General features: G+C 43.7%; 1 protein-coding gene across 2 annotated transcripts in view; it reads right to left on the bottom strand.

Moving 5' to 3' along the window:
* Window positions 1-8,280: 8,280 nt before the first annotated feature.
* MEGF10 (multiple EGF like domains 10) overlaps window positions 8,281-16,623 on the bottom strand; it is a 108,731-nt gene continuing 100,388 nt past the window's right edge. For both annotated transcript variants that reach the window (XM_063320632.1, XM_063320631.1), the window contains exons 23-25: window positions 15,807-15,851; window positions 13,996-14,202; window positions 8,281-13,006 (exon numbers count right to left, since the gene is read on the bottom strand). In XM_063320632.1, coding sequence (XP_063176702.1) covers window positions 12,846-13,006; window positions 13,996-14,202; window positions 15,807-15,851 — 413 coding nt within the window. In that variant the 3' untranslated portion in view covers window positions 8,281-12,845. The remainder of the gene's footprint in view (window positions 13,007-13,995; window positions 14,203-15,806; window positions 15,852-16,623) is intronic.

Below are 16,623 nucleotides of genomic sequence, written 5' to 3'. Positions count from 1 at the left end.
ATGGTCTTGAACCTCTTTCTCATAGGTCATCTTCCATAAAGCTATGAGGAAGTTTCAGTCTGTCTGCTAAACCTGCTTCTCTCACTTCGAAAAAATGGATAAATATTGTTCCTGAAGAATTCTTTCAGGCTAAGGAAGAAAACCTTGAAATCATGCTTTCAAATTGATCCTACTTGTCACTGTGTGAAGTTCATTCATTAATAAATAAATAAATAAATATACACATATGTATGAAAATTGAGATCTTCTGGATGAACGATATTAAAAAAGTAACTTGCATTCGAAGCCAAGATGGTGAAAACGGGGTCATTTTGAAATCATGTGGTATATCGGCTAAAAACACATTGCTTCTTATTCAAAGAGCAGTGGACTGAGACTAAATTTCATCATATAATCAGTTCAGAGGCTGGAGTATTTTGAGCCCAAACTGACTAAACAAAACATACATTTACTACATGGGCATCTGTGCAGTCAAAAAATATATGTCAGGCCTAATCCAGGGCAAATGTCAGTCAAAAATATCTTGCTACAAGGGGACAGAGAAAGAATTTCTTATTACAGTTGGAATTAAAATGTTGAGTTCATGAAAAAAAAGACTATAAGGAGAGTCTGAATAAATGGATTTCCAGAAAATAAATGGCAGAATTAGGGACTTGACCAAAATGCTGTCTAGGGAGCTAATAGCTTGCTTATATAAGGAGCATGTATTCATCCAAATTCATCAGCGATATGCAGCAAGATAAAGTGTTCTTTACATTTTTTGATACTCATTTCACACAGAATATTGAGAAAAGTTTCATTTTCATTTTCTGTCACCTAAAGATACCTTTGACTTGTTCAGCTATCAACAATCTTAACTGATAGTCTGTTTTGTTAGTAACTATAAATTTGAATGCGTTAAGATGTTGTCAGCTGTCTAATTTGGGTGGTGTCCTTGCTGAAACTCAAAGGCCTGTTTTGTGAGTGGTGCGAAGCCACATTGAACCCGGGAAAGCAACCGCAATCTCTTGCAGAATATCTTCCTCTTCTTTTGTAGTACCCTTTTAAAATGTGTAGTTTCTCCAACATTTTTTCTTAGAACTTAAATGTCTTAATAGAGAGGATAAAAGGATCTGAAAGGTAATTACTCAAAAGCAGGCACCATGGGTACATCATAGCAGAGCTGGCTAGTCTCTGCTCTGCCCATAGAGTATTTCCAGTTCTTTTCACACAGCACTGCCATGTACAGGAAAGAAAGAAATAGCATAGCATAGCATAGCATAGAGTCATAGAATCATAGAATTGTTAGGGTTGGAATGGACCTTATAGCTCATCTAGTACCAACCCCCCTCCCATGGGCAGAGACACCTCCCAGTAGATCAGGTTGCTCAGAGCCCCATCCAGTCTGGCCTTAAAAACTTCCAGGGATGGGGCTTCCAACCCCTCTCTGGGCAACTTGTTCCAGTGTCTCACCACCCTCATGGCGAAGAACTTCTTCCTAACATCCAGTCTGAATCGTCCCATCTCTAGTTTTAATCCATTCCCTCTAGTCCTACCATTACCTGACATCCTAAAAAGTCCCTCACCAGCTTTCTTGTAGGCCCCCTTAAGATACTGGTAGGCCACTATAAGGTCTCCTCGGAGCCTTCTTTTCTCCAGGCTGAACAACCCCAGCTCTCTCAGTCTGTCCTCATAGGAGAGGTGCTCCAGCCCTCTGATCATCCTCGTGGCCCTTCTCTGGATACATTCCAGCACGTCCATATCTCTCTTGTAGTAGGGGCTCCAGAATTGGACGCAGTACTCCAGGTAGGGTCTCACGAGAGTGGAGTAGAGGGGGAGAATCACCTCCCTCGACCTGCTGGCCACGCTTCTCCTGATGCAGCCCAGGATACGATTGGCTTTCTGGGCTGCTAGTGCACACTGATGGCTCATATTGAGCCTCTCATCCACCAGCACCCCCAAGTCCTTTTCTTCAGGGCTGCTCTCAAGCCAGTCACTGGCCAGCCTATATCAGTGCTTGGGATTGCCCCAACCCAGATGGAGGACCTTGCACTTGGCCTTGTTGAACTTCATGAGGTTGGCATGGGCCCACCTCTCCAGGCTGTCAAGGTCCCTCTGGATGGCATCCCTTCCCTCCAGCGTGTCAGGCGCCCCACACAGCTTGGTGTTGTCGGCAAACTTGCTGAGGGTGCACTCTATGCCACTGTCCATGTCGCTGGCAAAGATGTTAAACAAGACCAGTCCCAGCACTGATCCTTGAGGGACTCTGAGGAGAAATAACTGGACTCCAGATGATCCAATGTGAATCAACAGAAGCCGTTTATTAAGCACAGATCATCATCTTTTATACCCTGTGTTGTAGCCATACATGCCACTTGCTTATTTCTGATTAGCTAGTTACACTGCCCACGCGCTGTCCATGCAGTTCATTCACAGATCAGATTGGTTACAAGAATTCGCATAGTAAATTGCTTAGTCATTAGCACAACATGTTTTCTACCTTCTCAGTTCCCGTTTTTCCCATGTACTAATTCCATCTTCTACCACCTGTTTTGCCCTTAATCTAATCTCTCATAGTAGGGAGGCTGGCTCACATGGCCGTTTTCTCTCAGATACATTCCTACAGGACTCCACTTGTCACTGGCCTCCACTTGGACATGGACCCATTGACAGCCACTCTTTGGGTGCAGCCTTCAAGCCAGTTCTTTATCCACTGAATTGTCAGTCCATCAATCCCATATTTTACCAGCTTGGAGACCAGGATGTCATGCGGGACAGTGTCAAAGGCTTTGCTCAGGTCCAGGTAAATGACGTCAGTTGCTCTCCCCTTGTCTATTGATGTTGTGACCTTCTCCTAGAAGGCCACCAGGTTTGTCAGGCATGATTTGCCCTTGGTGAAGTCGTGTTGATTGTACCCAGTCACCTCTTTCTTATTCTTCTGCCTCAGCAGTGCCTCCAGGAGGATCTGCTCCATAATCTTACCAGGCACGGAGGTGAGACTGACTCCTCCTTCTTTCCCTTTTTGAAAATTGGGATTATGTTTCCCCTTTTCCAGTCAGTGGGGATCTCACCAGACTGCCATGACTTTTGGAATATAATAGAGAGTGGTTTAGCAACCGCATCCGCCAGTTCCCTCAGTACCCATGGGTGTATCCCATCAGGTCCCATGGACTTCTGCACTTTCAGGTTTATCAGATGGTCACGAACCTGATCTTCACTTACAAAGGGCAGTTCTTTCCAACGCCTGCCATTATCTTCTGTGACTCCGGGAGTGTGGCTGGAGCCCTTGCCAGTGAAGACTGAGGAAAAGAAGTCGTTGAGAACCTCGGCCTTCTCCATATCACTTGTCACCAGTTCTCCCGTTTCCTTTCTGAGGCGGCCCACACCTTCCCTAGTTTTCTTCTTACCATTAATATACCTATAGAAATTTTTGCTGTTTCCCTTGATCTCCCTGGCTAGATTTAATTCTCACTGAGCTTTAGCTTTCTCACCAGGTCTCTTGCTGCTCGGACAGCTTCCTTATATGCCCCCCATTCCAGCTGTCCTTTCTTCCACTCCTTATAAAGTTTCTTTTTGTGTGACAGCGTGTCCAGGAGCTCCTTCTTCATCCAGGCGGGTCTCCTTGCATTCTTTCTTGCCTTTCTCTTTGTCGGTATACTTTGCTCCTGGACACGGAGAAGGTGATCCTTGAATACTGACCAGCTGTCCTGGGCCCCCCTTCCCTCTAGGGCTTTGTCCCACAGCACTTTGGCCAGCAGATCCCCGAAGTGATCAAAGTCTGCATGCCTAAAGTCCAGGGTTGTAAGCTTGGAATACATCCTCCTAGTTGTCCTGAGGATCTTAAATTCTATCACTTCTTGGTCACTGCATCCAAGGTTATCCCTGAGCCTCATGTTGGTCACCAGCCCTTCCCTGTTGGTGAGAACAAGGTCCAGCATAGCACCTTTTCTTGTTTGTTCCTCTACCATTTGGAAGAGGAAGTTGTCATCTACGCATTCCAGGAACACTCTGGATTGCTGGTGCCTTGCTGGGTTGTCCCTCCAGCAGATGTCAGAGTGGTTGAAATCCCACACAAGGACCAGGGCCTGTGAACGCAAAGCCACTTCTATCTGCCTATGGAGGGCCTCATCTGCTTGGCTCTGCTGGTTAGGAGGCCTGTAGCAGACCCCTACTGTAACATCACCTTCCCCTGTCTTCCCTTTAATCTTATCCCATACGCTCTCAACCAGCTCATTGTCCTTCCCCATGTGGAGCTCCATTGATTCTAGCTGGTCACTGATGTAGAGGGCAACATCTCCTCCTCTCCTACCCTGCTTGTCCTTCCTAAAGAGCTTGTATCCCTCTATCCCTACATTCCAGTCACGGGAATCATCCCACCAAGTTTCAGTAATAGCCGCTATGTCACGGCTTTCCAGCAGCACAGTGGCCCTTAATTCATCCTGTTTATTGCCCAAGCTGCGTGCATTTGCGTAGAGGCACTTCAGCTGGGCTGGCCGTGTCACCCTTTTGTGCGAATCCCCCTTGATTCCTTTGGGATGTCCCGGCACATCGTCTCCAGCTTGCCTCAGGGCAACAAATTGAGAGCACTTACTAGGACTCCATCCCTCTGATGTGCTGCCTCACTGTTTGTTACAGGCAAGTATGAAATTATTGACCTCTTCCCCCTTCAAATCTAGTTTAAAGCCCTATCAATGAGGCCTGCCAACTCCTGCCCCAGAATCCTTTTCCCCCTCTGGGACAAGTGCATCCCATTAGTTGCCCGCAGCTCTGGTGCCTCATATACCAAGCCGTGCTCATAAAATCCAAAGCCCTGTCAACGGCACCAGTCCCAGAGCCATGAATTGACCTATTGACTCCTCCTATATATTCCCTCATCCATCACTGATGTCAGAGGGATGGAGGAGAACACAACTTGAGCTCCAGATCCCTTTACCAGTTGTCCTAAGGCCCTGAAATCTCTTTTAAATGATTGTGAGCTTCTCATTGCTACATCATCACTTCCCACCTGAAAGATCAGAAGTGAGTAGTAATCTGAAGGACTCACAAGGGTGGAGAGTTTACCTACGACGTCCTTTACCCAGGCACCAGGGAGACAGCAGACCTTTCTATGAAACAGGTTCGGTCTGCATATTGGGCCCTCTGCTCCCCTCAGCAGGGAGTCACCTACAACAATGGCCCTTTGATTATCCTTTTCAGGGTCAGTTTTGATGGCCAGCCTGAGGCGAGTTGGCCTTGGTGGCTCTTCTGGCCTTCAAGAGCCCTATTCCGTGCTCGCAGTCAGTTCCTCCTGCAAAGCCCCATACCTGTTCTGCAAGGGCACTATAGGTGGTGTGCTTCTTAAAGGAACCCGCTTGCTCCATTTGTTTCTTTTGTTACGCCAGACAGAGACCTGTTCCCATTGACATTGCTCATGCAGGTTACTACGGGACGGCTGGGGGGCTTGCTGGTGAAAGGATACAGAATCCTCTCGTCCACTAAGAGTTACCTCCCATTCTGTTTTTGTAGATATCAGCTTGTGGAAATCATCAATTTCACTCTCACTCTCTCTGATGTTCCTCAATCTACTCACCTCTTCTCTGAGCCCCGTCACTTCATCTTGGAGCTGTGCCACCCGGCTGACGAGGTCATCAACCAGCTCACACCGCATGCAGCCATAGTCGGCCTTGTCCCCTGCTACCAGCGAAAGGCTGTGGCATTGCTCACAGCCTGTGTCCTGGATACCAATATCCGTTTGGGTGGGTGCTGAGAGCACAGCCTTCCTGCTCCGAGTGGCCACCATCACTCCTTGAGTGAAGTGCAGCACCTCTCTAGGAAGCCTATTCCAGTGTTTGACCACCCAGAAAAGGGTGGGCACAGCCCCAGGAAAAGGGGTAGAAAGTAACACGGGTGGGGATAGCAATGCCACCTGCACAGTTAGTGACACCAAGAGTTTTTATGCAGTATAAAGTCCTTTATTTGCTTTTACAGCCTGCTAATTAGAGTGCTGGGAGCTGTTGAGGGCCGGCGCGTGCCCCAGCTCCTGGCCTGGCACTGGTTTCGGCTGTTCTTCTAGTGCCTCCTCTGGGGTGGCCTCTTCTTGGCTGGAGAAGAGGCCTCGGGGCTGCCGTTCATTCTCTTCGGGGGACGCCGTGGCCCCCCAGAGGAGCATTCCCTGCCACTTCTGGAAGTAGATGGACTTGCCACAGCATCCTCGGGTTCCGGCTGGTGATCTTCTTGATCCCCAGGAACAGGAAAGGGGGCAGAAGAAGGGCTGGTGGCACTCCCACGAAGGGCAGCTGCTGACGTGCCGGGGAGGTCAGCCATGCTGGTTGCTTCCACGCTGTCAGAGTGGGTAAGGCCAGCAGTAGGAGAACTTTCTTGGGAGGCAGCAGGGATGGGGACAGCTGCGGGGCTCTCCTCCTGCTGCTCCACAGCATGGCCATTGTCCAGGCCCAGCAGACGGTGGGCGACCCCACTGCACCATTGCACAGCAACGTCAATAAGCTGTCGGACAAATGTTGCTGTGCGGTTTCGGAGGGAGACCCGCAGCAGCTGGACCATCATGTCTTCATCCAGCCCCAAAAGGATCAGGAGGGGCATGACGAGGTCCTCCACTACATCTGCATGTGAACGCCGACTCCCAAAAATCCATCGCAGCTCCTGACGCACCCAGGTCCAAATGGGTTGGACGAGAGCTGGGTGCTCCTGGAAGAGGGATGCCCAGGTGTGGGGCTGGAGTCCACCCAGAGGAGCCCTGGGCAACATTCCCACAGGCTGTTGTTCCCTCACTGCATGTCTGTGAGCAGCTGGATGTGCAGGAGCTCCTCCTGCCTGGTGGCCGATAACAGATGACACCGCAGGTGTTGTGACAACGTGCTCCTGGAAGTTGCTGTATGTCCACACTGAGTGCAAGATGGAGCAAATCCTCCTCTTGCAGAGGGGGCACTCGGGCTTGTTCTCAGCCCAGCGCAGGATGCAGGGGTAGCAGAACTGGTGGAGGCATGGCAGCACATAGCTGGCCTCCTCCCAGCTGTCCAGGCAGATGGGACAGCGGTTCTCCAGCTCGGCGGCCATGCTCTCCACGCTCTGCGCTGGGCTGGGGGGAGCCGAGGATGTTAAGTGGCTCCCTCTCGCTGGCGCTGCAGCAGCCGGTGTCACGCTAGAAAAGGAAGAGAGGCCACAGTCATTTGCCGGCTCCGGGCAGGGGTGGAAGAAATGCCCAGGCCCCTCAAGAAGGAAAGCCTCCCAGCTGCCCAGGCTGAGGTTTCCCCTCCCAGCTCACCTCTGCTGCTGCGAGCGCGCCTGCTGGGTGCCCCGGCTGCCGGAACCTGGCAGGGCCGGGGAAAATCCTTCTTCACTGGCTCTGGGGTTGGACATGGAGAGCTGCAATTAACAGCTCCCTGACTACACCACCAGCACCAAAGGCCTCTCTCAACACTCCAAACCTTGCAAACTTGCTCAGCTGGAGTGTGGACACGAACCGAGTGAGTGAGACTCAGCACCCGGATATAAGCAGCGAGGGACACCAGGTCACAATCTATTGCTTGGTGATGTCACAATGCATCACCTGGTGATGTCACAGTCTGTTTCTTGGGGACGTCACTATGGGCTGTCCCTACCCATGGTGCTCGCCCTAGCAACACTGTGGCCACAGCACACGCATCTGGTGTTATCGCAGCACCACCGCCCACGCCATCCATCACCCCATCTCTTGTCTTGTGCTCGGCATCAGTGTTTCACGCCAGTCACCGAGGCCTCAGCTGTGTCTTCCCAGGGCCCCCTCAGGTCACTCTGGCTGTGGCAGACATCTTCAGGCATGTGCAGTGAGAGGGTTCATTCAGTACCACCTCGTGCTTCCCTGGGAGGCTGCAGGACAATGTCCCACAAGCTCTCCCCACACCCCAGCACTGCTGGCCAGCCCTCTGGGCTGCCCTGATTCCTCCCACGGAGGGACACAGGCAGCACCAGGCTCCCTCTCACGCGTTTTCTCCTTTTCATCTTTCCCACACGAACCACCTTATGTTTCTCTTATTCTGTGATTAGTTCTTAGTGCCAAATCTCTCATCATTGATCAAACCGTGATAGTAAAGAACAATTTTGCTCTGTGTCCACAGTTTGAGATTTATCTTAAGAGGTCAGTGTTATAAATCAGGAATTACAGTATTTTAGCCCATATTATGCCATGTTTGTTCTTTGGTCACTGGTTTTTTAATGGTTAATCCAAGGCTAGTATGCTACTAAAAAGGGGAAATGCCTTGCTTTTGGCAACCCAGCTTTCCATCTTTCTGAAGGTTGAAGATTTAAGCATTCAAGAGACAGGCTTGAAAGTGTCACCCCGTTTACAGAATTAGTTCCTGTAGGAGCAGACAGTAATCAAAGTTCAGCAGTTCAAAATCAGCCTTGATTTTCCACAAAGCATCTCACGTACTATTTGCTTTCTAGAAGGTGGAAAATGAAATACGTTACTTGGTGGTCCAGCATTGGCAAGGATAACATTTTTTTTATTTCCCATGCTATTTCAAGATCCATTCTAAGCAAATGAAAAACAAAGGAAAAAATTTCAAAGCATTTCCCATCTTACATTAGAAACTTTATTAAATTAACCTACAGGTATGTGAAGTGAAATAAATGGTAGTGAAGGGCAGAATGATGAATATCAGTCATCTTTGGAAAATAGATATATTTTCACAACAAAACACTTTTTTGTTACAGCTAAGAAAAAAAGCCAGGCATACTTGATAGGTTTTCTTTAAAAATATATTACAGTTCAATCATGTCAAAGCAAAGTCTTGTGGGATAAAAAGCTGAAGATAAAAGAGTTAGGTTCAGTGCTCTAGCACTAGTATGAGTGTACCAAATGACAAGATTTTTTGTACAGTAATTAATAACCGTGCACTGATTTGTTTTCAGTCATTTAAACTACTATAAATACAATCTTTAATATAAAGCATTTTTGTCAAAATTAGCTCTGTATTCTTCAGTCTGGACTTTAGAGCTTCAGTATAAGGATTATTATTTGGACACATATCTAGTTAAAATTAAACTGTAGTCAGAGTTTTTTGGAAAATCCAATGTACTTTAAACAACACATTCCCCACTTTTGATTTTGTTTTATCCTAACTTTGCAGATTGTCTCAGCAGAAAGTATGAGTACAATTAAATCTTCTTTCCCCTGTAATCTGCATGCACATCTCTAATTAAAATTAATGGGAGTTCTCTGGGTAGATCAAGATAAGGACAAATTTTCTGTGTAACTGTGTTGTGATTAAAAATCCTTGATATAGTACAAAGATTTGAGTTCATTATGCTTCTAAATGACCAGAATTAATATGCCTACAGTATTTAAAACCTAACATTTATACTCACTACTTACTTTAAAATCAGCTATTAACTTTGTGCAGCACTTTTCACTTCATTAAACTGAAAACAAGTTGCTAGGGGATAGCTATGTCCATTTTCAATGCTATATTTCTCACTATTGTAATGTGAATATATAGAGGCAAGGCACCTCTTTCCATTCCTGTCTATGGTGAAGCCAATTCTCTGAGTAGATGGTGCTTGCTAAAATTTGATCATTACTCATTTCTCATTAAGTTCCCACCACAATATGTATGTATGTTCTGAAATATTTAAGTTCTCTAAAGAGCATACTGGGACCTACAAAAAGGGCTATCTGACATTCATGAGGATAGAGTTGTGGGTCTCTTAAATTGACAGCAGCGTGTTATTCACAGCAAGCCTCCCTAGCCATACAGGAGACAGCAGGATTGCTAACGCAAGTCCCCAGTGCTTTTTTCCTCTGGAATGATACACAGCTATCATTTAACAAGAATGTATTACCCTTCCAGGCAATCTGTTTTCTGAGTGTCTACCAATGATCACTCACTAAAGTAAATTCACAAGTCGTTTACATGTCCTATATGTATTGCCAATCCAGCACAGATATATGCAGACATTGCTTATGCCGACTACACAGCAGGAGTTTTACCCGCTTACAGGAAGGCAGACTTTGGTAGCGTGTATATTTAGAACATCCAGAGTAGAAAAAGTTATCAGAAACTCATCTGTTTTAATTAATATTTTGCTGAATGTATCACTTGAGGATATGTGACATACTGGAAATTTTCAAAGAAATAGAACTTATTCATCTCTTCACTTTTTCATCTAAAAGAGAACTGTTTATATTATGAAGATTAATTTACCTAGTGGTCTCCAAATTTTACACAGAGTAAGAAAATATTTTTTTGTGAGCTCACAATTGCTAAATACAGCATTTGCTGTTCATGGCTTCAGAGAATAAATGTTTTATTTTAAAGTCTGTTTCACAGAGTACAAACACGTACAAACCAGTAGCTCTACGTGTTATTTATATGCACACAAACCAAATCAATACTTTGTCTTATGGAGGGATTAAATGGTAACTGGCTTTTGAAATCTTGTAGTTAATTTCTGTACTTGCAAAATCCAAAAATAATCAAATTATTTATTCCAAGGATATACAGGAAATGCCCAGAGAACTGGAAAACTGCCAGTTGGCCAGTGAGAACCGAGAATGTTACAGGGCACTTCATAAAGGCATACACGTTCTCAGGCTTGGGCACATCCACAACGATGTCTTCAGATGCAGATCTCTCATTTATCACCGCTTCAGTGACAACAAATAAAACCAAACTGCATTTCCATTTCAGCTCTGGGGTTGCTTTTATAAAAATCTCCAAAAGTTTTTTCAGTTTTTCTTCCAGTTGATCTTCTGTTGTATTTAGTATTCCAAAGGCAACTGGTTGTGATTTTCTTAGGAGTGTATCAATGCTATCACAACAGTGATAATTCTTTGTCTCAGACTGTATTGCAGTCCATATGTAAAGATAGAAATGGTTGCGGCACTGCCTGTGCTGAGCTGGAAAGCACATCCACCAAACTCTTCACCTATCGACTGCCCTTCACATCGTTATAGCGTATCACAGGTCTCACGTGCCAAAATGTGAGCCCAACAGAGAAAAAAGAAAGGACTAGCGCTTCCCATTCCATGCCACACGATGTAACCGCCTGTACCTTTTCCCCATCCATCAGGGATATGCCCAACCCTTGCAACAAGCCATTCCCAAGAAGCTAGAGAGTTACTGCCGGGGCGGAGGAGGAAAGCCTGCTGGGGCTGTGTTACAAGCATGTCAGCAAGTAGCATCGCCGACAGCCGCAGCAGCAGCAGCTGAAAGGAATACTGCCACATCATTTTTAGGCTCCTAAAGGAAACTTTCCCCTGAAAGAGAATGTCCAGTCTGCATCAGTCCTTTTTTTTTGAGGCTGACGTGTCTAGGGGACGATTTTGCTTCCATGGTCGGACACCTTGGCAAATTTTAATTTCCACTGAATTGCACAGTTCATAACAGACTGTTTTTGAAGGAGAGAAAGGAGCCTATTGGAAAGATGGTCTCCATCCATATAGTCAACAGAATAACCTAAACTTTAAAGAGGGACTGGCTGTTACTTTTCTTCTGCATTCTTGTTATTATCCTTAACAAAAACACCTTGATATTTTTTTCCCCAATTAACTAAGTTAAACTATTCTGTATTAGCTAAGCCCCACTGATAGACATCAGTAAGACATGAATTCTTACTTTCATCCTCTCCTTCTGCCCAGAGGTCCCTTTCACCAGACAAAATAAAGGCCAGCTGGCAAAAATGCAAAAGAAATGGACACACAGTAGAATATTTTTGCAATTACAAGCTAGATCACTAGCAACATGGACACACAGCATAAAAATGGAGACACAAGTTAATGAAGAATGGGGGGTACATGTGTCACATTATTAGCAATGCAAAAGACCAGCTTAAGCATGTGTTTCCCTACATCAACTATAAAAAAGAAAAGGTGCCTTTTTAGCAAGTATGCACAGAGATTGCTTAGTTATTTCTAAGAAAAAAACATCAGAACACTTTACTATTTTTATCCTATATTACAGTCATTATTACTACCTGTTTATAAAATGTAAACCTTCCCTTGCAGTTAAGATTTACAGCAGTCATCACCTTTGTCCACTCCTTACATAATCAGTCCATGATGACAAAAATAAACTGATTTAATTTACATATTTTATGAAGTAATTACTGATATGTTACAGATTATTAGTTGTGTATGACAGAAATAGTGGTCAGTATTGCAACGTATGGAGTTGAATGGTAGCAAAAGATTTGTTGAAGATGGGCGCTGTGTCTGGAGTACCAAGAGATCTTCAGGTATCATATAGTACTGATGTACGCAATGCTTTTATCTCCAAAACTATTCAAGCAAGGTACGTCCACCACCACGAATGGACAAAAAAAGCCTGATGATGGATTTCCCAAACTGGAATATTGTACTTACTTATCCCCATCAGATCTTGTTTCTTACTATGTCTTGACTAAAGATCAGAATGGAAGGTAAAATTTGGCACGACAGTTTTTCTTCTACATAACTAGCGAATCAGATCACCTGTACAAAGTGGTATTTGGTAAATTGCGCTGTCCTGGGAGTATTTCTACTCTGAAACATGACAAATGTGAAGTCTGTATTTAAAGTTGCTGAAACATTTAAAATCGATGTTATCAAAACTGATCTGCAAACTAATATTTTTAAGCCAGTATATTACAGTATAAATGTGTTGCATACCTGTTTCTATAAAATTTACTGCCATGAAAAAAAGAATGATCAGGATCCCCAGAGTGTGGCATTTGTCCATCTGTCACTTGTATACACAATACAAACCTCATGTTGAGATTCTGTTTAATGCACAGCAGTTGTCTGCTGGACAGATTAGGAGCCAAATATGATGGTAAACTAGAGGAAGGAGCACAACGATGCCACTTTGCTCCTTGAAAGTCCCACTGTGCTCCCACATCAGCGTTTGGGGTCATTCACTGCTGACCTCCTTCGTAGAGGGTGTGGGGCTATCTCGAACTGGTAGCAAGTCATAATGACACGGAATATGGCTGTTTTTTGGAAGATCATAAGGATCCTGGCTGAAACGTCCACTGCTGCTGAATGCTCCCTGGACAACGCTCACCGTAGGTTCTGTGATAAAAGAGAGCACATGCATTCAACATAAGAAGCGGCAAACAGAAGGCAAATACTGTATTTTATTTCAGTTTGCATTACAAAATATCCTCTCCTTTCTGCTTCAACATAAAGATTCCTTGTCCTGCTGAGTCCTGACACGCAGGTGTAGAAACAAAGGTTGATGTTAAAGTGTTCTGGCTTTACACTAAATTGCACCTGTCAGCTTGCAGCAGGGCCCTGCCATGAGTATAGTTACTGACAGAAGTTAAGTGTACTGGCATCTGTTCTTTGTGTGTGGACAAAGTTAAAAAAAAAGTCCAAATCTGGGGCTTTTAATCAAGATTTTGTAAAAATCCTTAGAAACACAATGGGGATGTTGATGGATTTCAGAGGAATCTCTAACTGGCGACGAAAAAGGAAAATGGTATCCTATGACATGTGACATACACTTTATTCCAGTCAAGAGACCATTAGGATAACTACCATTCCATGAGACCCCTAAGTTTTCTGTAACTACAGTAACTACAGTAATACAGTAATCAGATAGGGCCCATATCAGTGAAATACTACATCTGTGGGTGAAGATGCTGTTTTTTTCTGATCAAGAGGAGGAAACGGATCTTTTCGATCTCTCCCATACAGTTACTCTAGCTGCCTTCAGTATTTAACAGCCTAATCCAGAGTTGAATTATATTGCAATCAAACGCTAATCTTACTTTATGCTACTGTTTAAAGAAAGGCTTTCAAAACAGGGAAATTCAGAGGCACCTGTAGGCTATAGAACAGACCTGAAAGTATTTCATACTCTGTTCTTGTGAATTACACCACTTATCTCAAAAGAATGAGATTTCTGTTATAGCTTTTTAGCAGAAAATAAAATCCGAACGCATCACCTTTTTTTTTCAGTGATTTTTCATATATTTTGATTAAAGTGACTCAAAAAAAACATATGCTGTGCTCCTTGTTCTTAACCTTCAACATCTAGAAGTAGCTTTTGTACTTACCAACTTCATAAACATTCTTATTGGCTGAAGCAGAGCCGGCAATCTCAGCATATGGGGAGTCCCTGCGTGCTGGTGACTTCATTTCAACATAGCCGCATTCTGAACTTTTTGGTACAAGAGCTGGTGGGTCTTTTATAGTAGCGTATGGGTTCTCAGAACTACTTAATGAGCAATTACTTAAATTGTATTCTGAGTTCTTCACTAGATCTGCAAAAAGAAAAACATATTACTCCCTCAAGCATGCTGCAGACTATGGACATTTCTACTAAACAGGGCCCTATTTAATTTTGAGTTCTAAGAAGTCACTCATAAATGCATATTTAAATGGAACCAGTAATAACACTTCAAAATGGTTATACAGCAATTAATGAAAGCACTTCTACTGCTACGCTCTTTTATGAGCTTGATCTTGCCATAAGCAAATTCCTGTTGCAAAGTCTGAGCACCTTCAATTCTGGTTAAAATAGTAGCTAGCATTAAATACAGATACTATGTAGACTCAGTTTTTAATAGACACTTCAGAATACTTTTTGCCTTTGCAAATCCAGGGTAAGTGATCTAAGACTGTTCCCAACAGCAATGTCCAGGCAGATGGTAAGGTGACTTCTAGGGATGGCCTGTTTGCTGCAAAGTTTGAGTATGCAGCCACACTAAAAGAGTATCCAGCTTCTCACAAATTTCTGTAAGATGCACACAGGAGAACTGAAAATGAACCATCTTGTCATTTCAGGATTTAACTGAAGGACAGATAACTGTAGTTTAAGAGAAGACGTATTTTCTAAGCTGGGATGAGATTTTGTGGTATCCGTGTTACTTCGTTCTCTGCGTTGTTTTGTGATATGCTGTGTTATTTAAGCTTTATAGAGGAGGCTTTCTCAGCCTGTTCCAGACTCTGAATATTCAGCCTGAGACTGACCTTGGTGAACCTGTCAGCGGACAGGTGCTCATAACTTCATGACTCCTTTAATATATTTTAAATTGGGCTTCCCCTAATCCTCCAAAACCAGGAAATGTCAGGTATAATAACTCATTCCTTCAGCTTAATTGCCCTGTATTATACACAAGGTGACAAACCAGCTGCTTTTCTCTACTTATTTAACTCATTGTTTATATGAACTTAGGTACGCTTTACTCGTTGTTTGGATATCCAGGCATTCTAGTCACGTTGGCATTAATCATATAACCCTTAACTTAATCATACTACAAAAAACAGTGACACACACCAGTATAGTCTAATATAAAGTCTTATGAGAAAACTGGATAATTCAAAAGGTCAAAACATCATCACTACCCTGAAGTTCTGAAGCTTTTTATTCCTCTCTGTGTATTCATGTTTTGATACCCTTTCCAAAGCCCTGCAGCCAATGTGATGAAGCACTGCAGGCTCGTAGTCACGAAGTGGTACATTGACCACGCCACGTGCAAGAGGGATTATCTCTTAAAAGCCTTTCACCAGAGGCAGCCTGCATCCTTACCTGGCTTACCAGGCTGAATTCAAGGGCCACCCCCTTTCTGCTGTTTAGAATAGAGCCATCTTGTGACTCAAGCATTACAAAAACGTTTAGTGTATGCGACACTTAGGGGACTTAGAAAGGCTTGGGTTTTTTCTTTTGTTTTGTTTTGTTTTTTTAAAATCCCTACCCTTAAAAAAGAATAAAAAGCAAACAAACTTCAACCATTGATTCAGTTTCTAGGAATAATTTAGTCCCAAATTATTTTACATTGTCTTCACACAGAAACCAAAGCTAATTTAGAAGAGAAAACTGGATGTCTGTATCATTTCATGTAAATACATCAGAAAATAAACTCACCTTTCAGGGACTTTCCCAAATATCCCCTATCAAGTCCAAAAGCACCTGAGAAAAATGATATAAAAAACAGAGTAGTTTTAGAATCAAAGAAAAGTCATTGGATAACAGCTTCTAAAGCTTTAAAAATTGCTTTGGGACTAATTTCTACCTTAGCAGAATAATTGTCATGCACACTGTGAAACTGCCGAGTATGGAGTTACAGAGGCATTGTTACTATTTGCACTTTCAAATGGCAGCTTTCTGAACAGGGAAGGTGGTTAAGGTCATATGGGACAATTAAATACTGTAGTTTGACCTCATGTATGTCACAGGCCCTTACATTACCCCCAGTGAGCCTAATAACTGCTGTTTGATTAAAGCATATTCTTTTTGTCTGGATAAACCGTATCTACCAGAAAGGCAAAAATCTCAGGGTATGCAAAGTTCACTCCAATTCTTGGTACTTTGCTTCCAAAGTTAATCACTCCCATTGTGTTGTCCAAGGTCACTCTGTTCCAGTTCCTTGATCTGCAGGAATGGCCTAAACACCTAGTGCCTAAGTCTAAAACTTCGCAATTATCTGTTAGTAACAGATTCTTCTAAATATAGATCCCAATATAAACATCAGCAATCAGCAATGCCTGTCAACTGTCTTTGGAGACCTGGCACTTACATCGTTACTAATCCATTCAAATACCTTTGATTGATATTATGGACTATTAATTTTATAATCAGATTGTATTGTGGTACTATGCTAGATGCCTTACAAAAGCCTAAAATGATTTTATATACACAATATCTCTACAAACGAAACCACTGCCAGTATCTCTTAGGAGTC

Source organism: Chroicocephalus ridibundus, chromosome Z (genome assembly GCF_963924245.1).
Source record: "Chroicocephalus ridibundus chromosome Z, bChrRid1.1, whole genome shotgun sequence".
Classification (NCBI taxonomy): domain Eukaryota; kingdom Metazoa; phylum Chordata; class Aves; order Charadriiformes; family Laridae; genus Chroicocephalus; species Chroicocephalus ridibundus.
The sequence above is the reverse complement of the archived record's forward strand: the minus strand, read 5'-3'. Positions and strand labels throughout refer to the sequence as shown.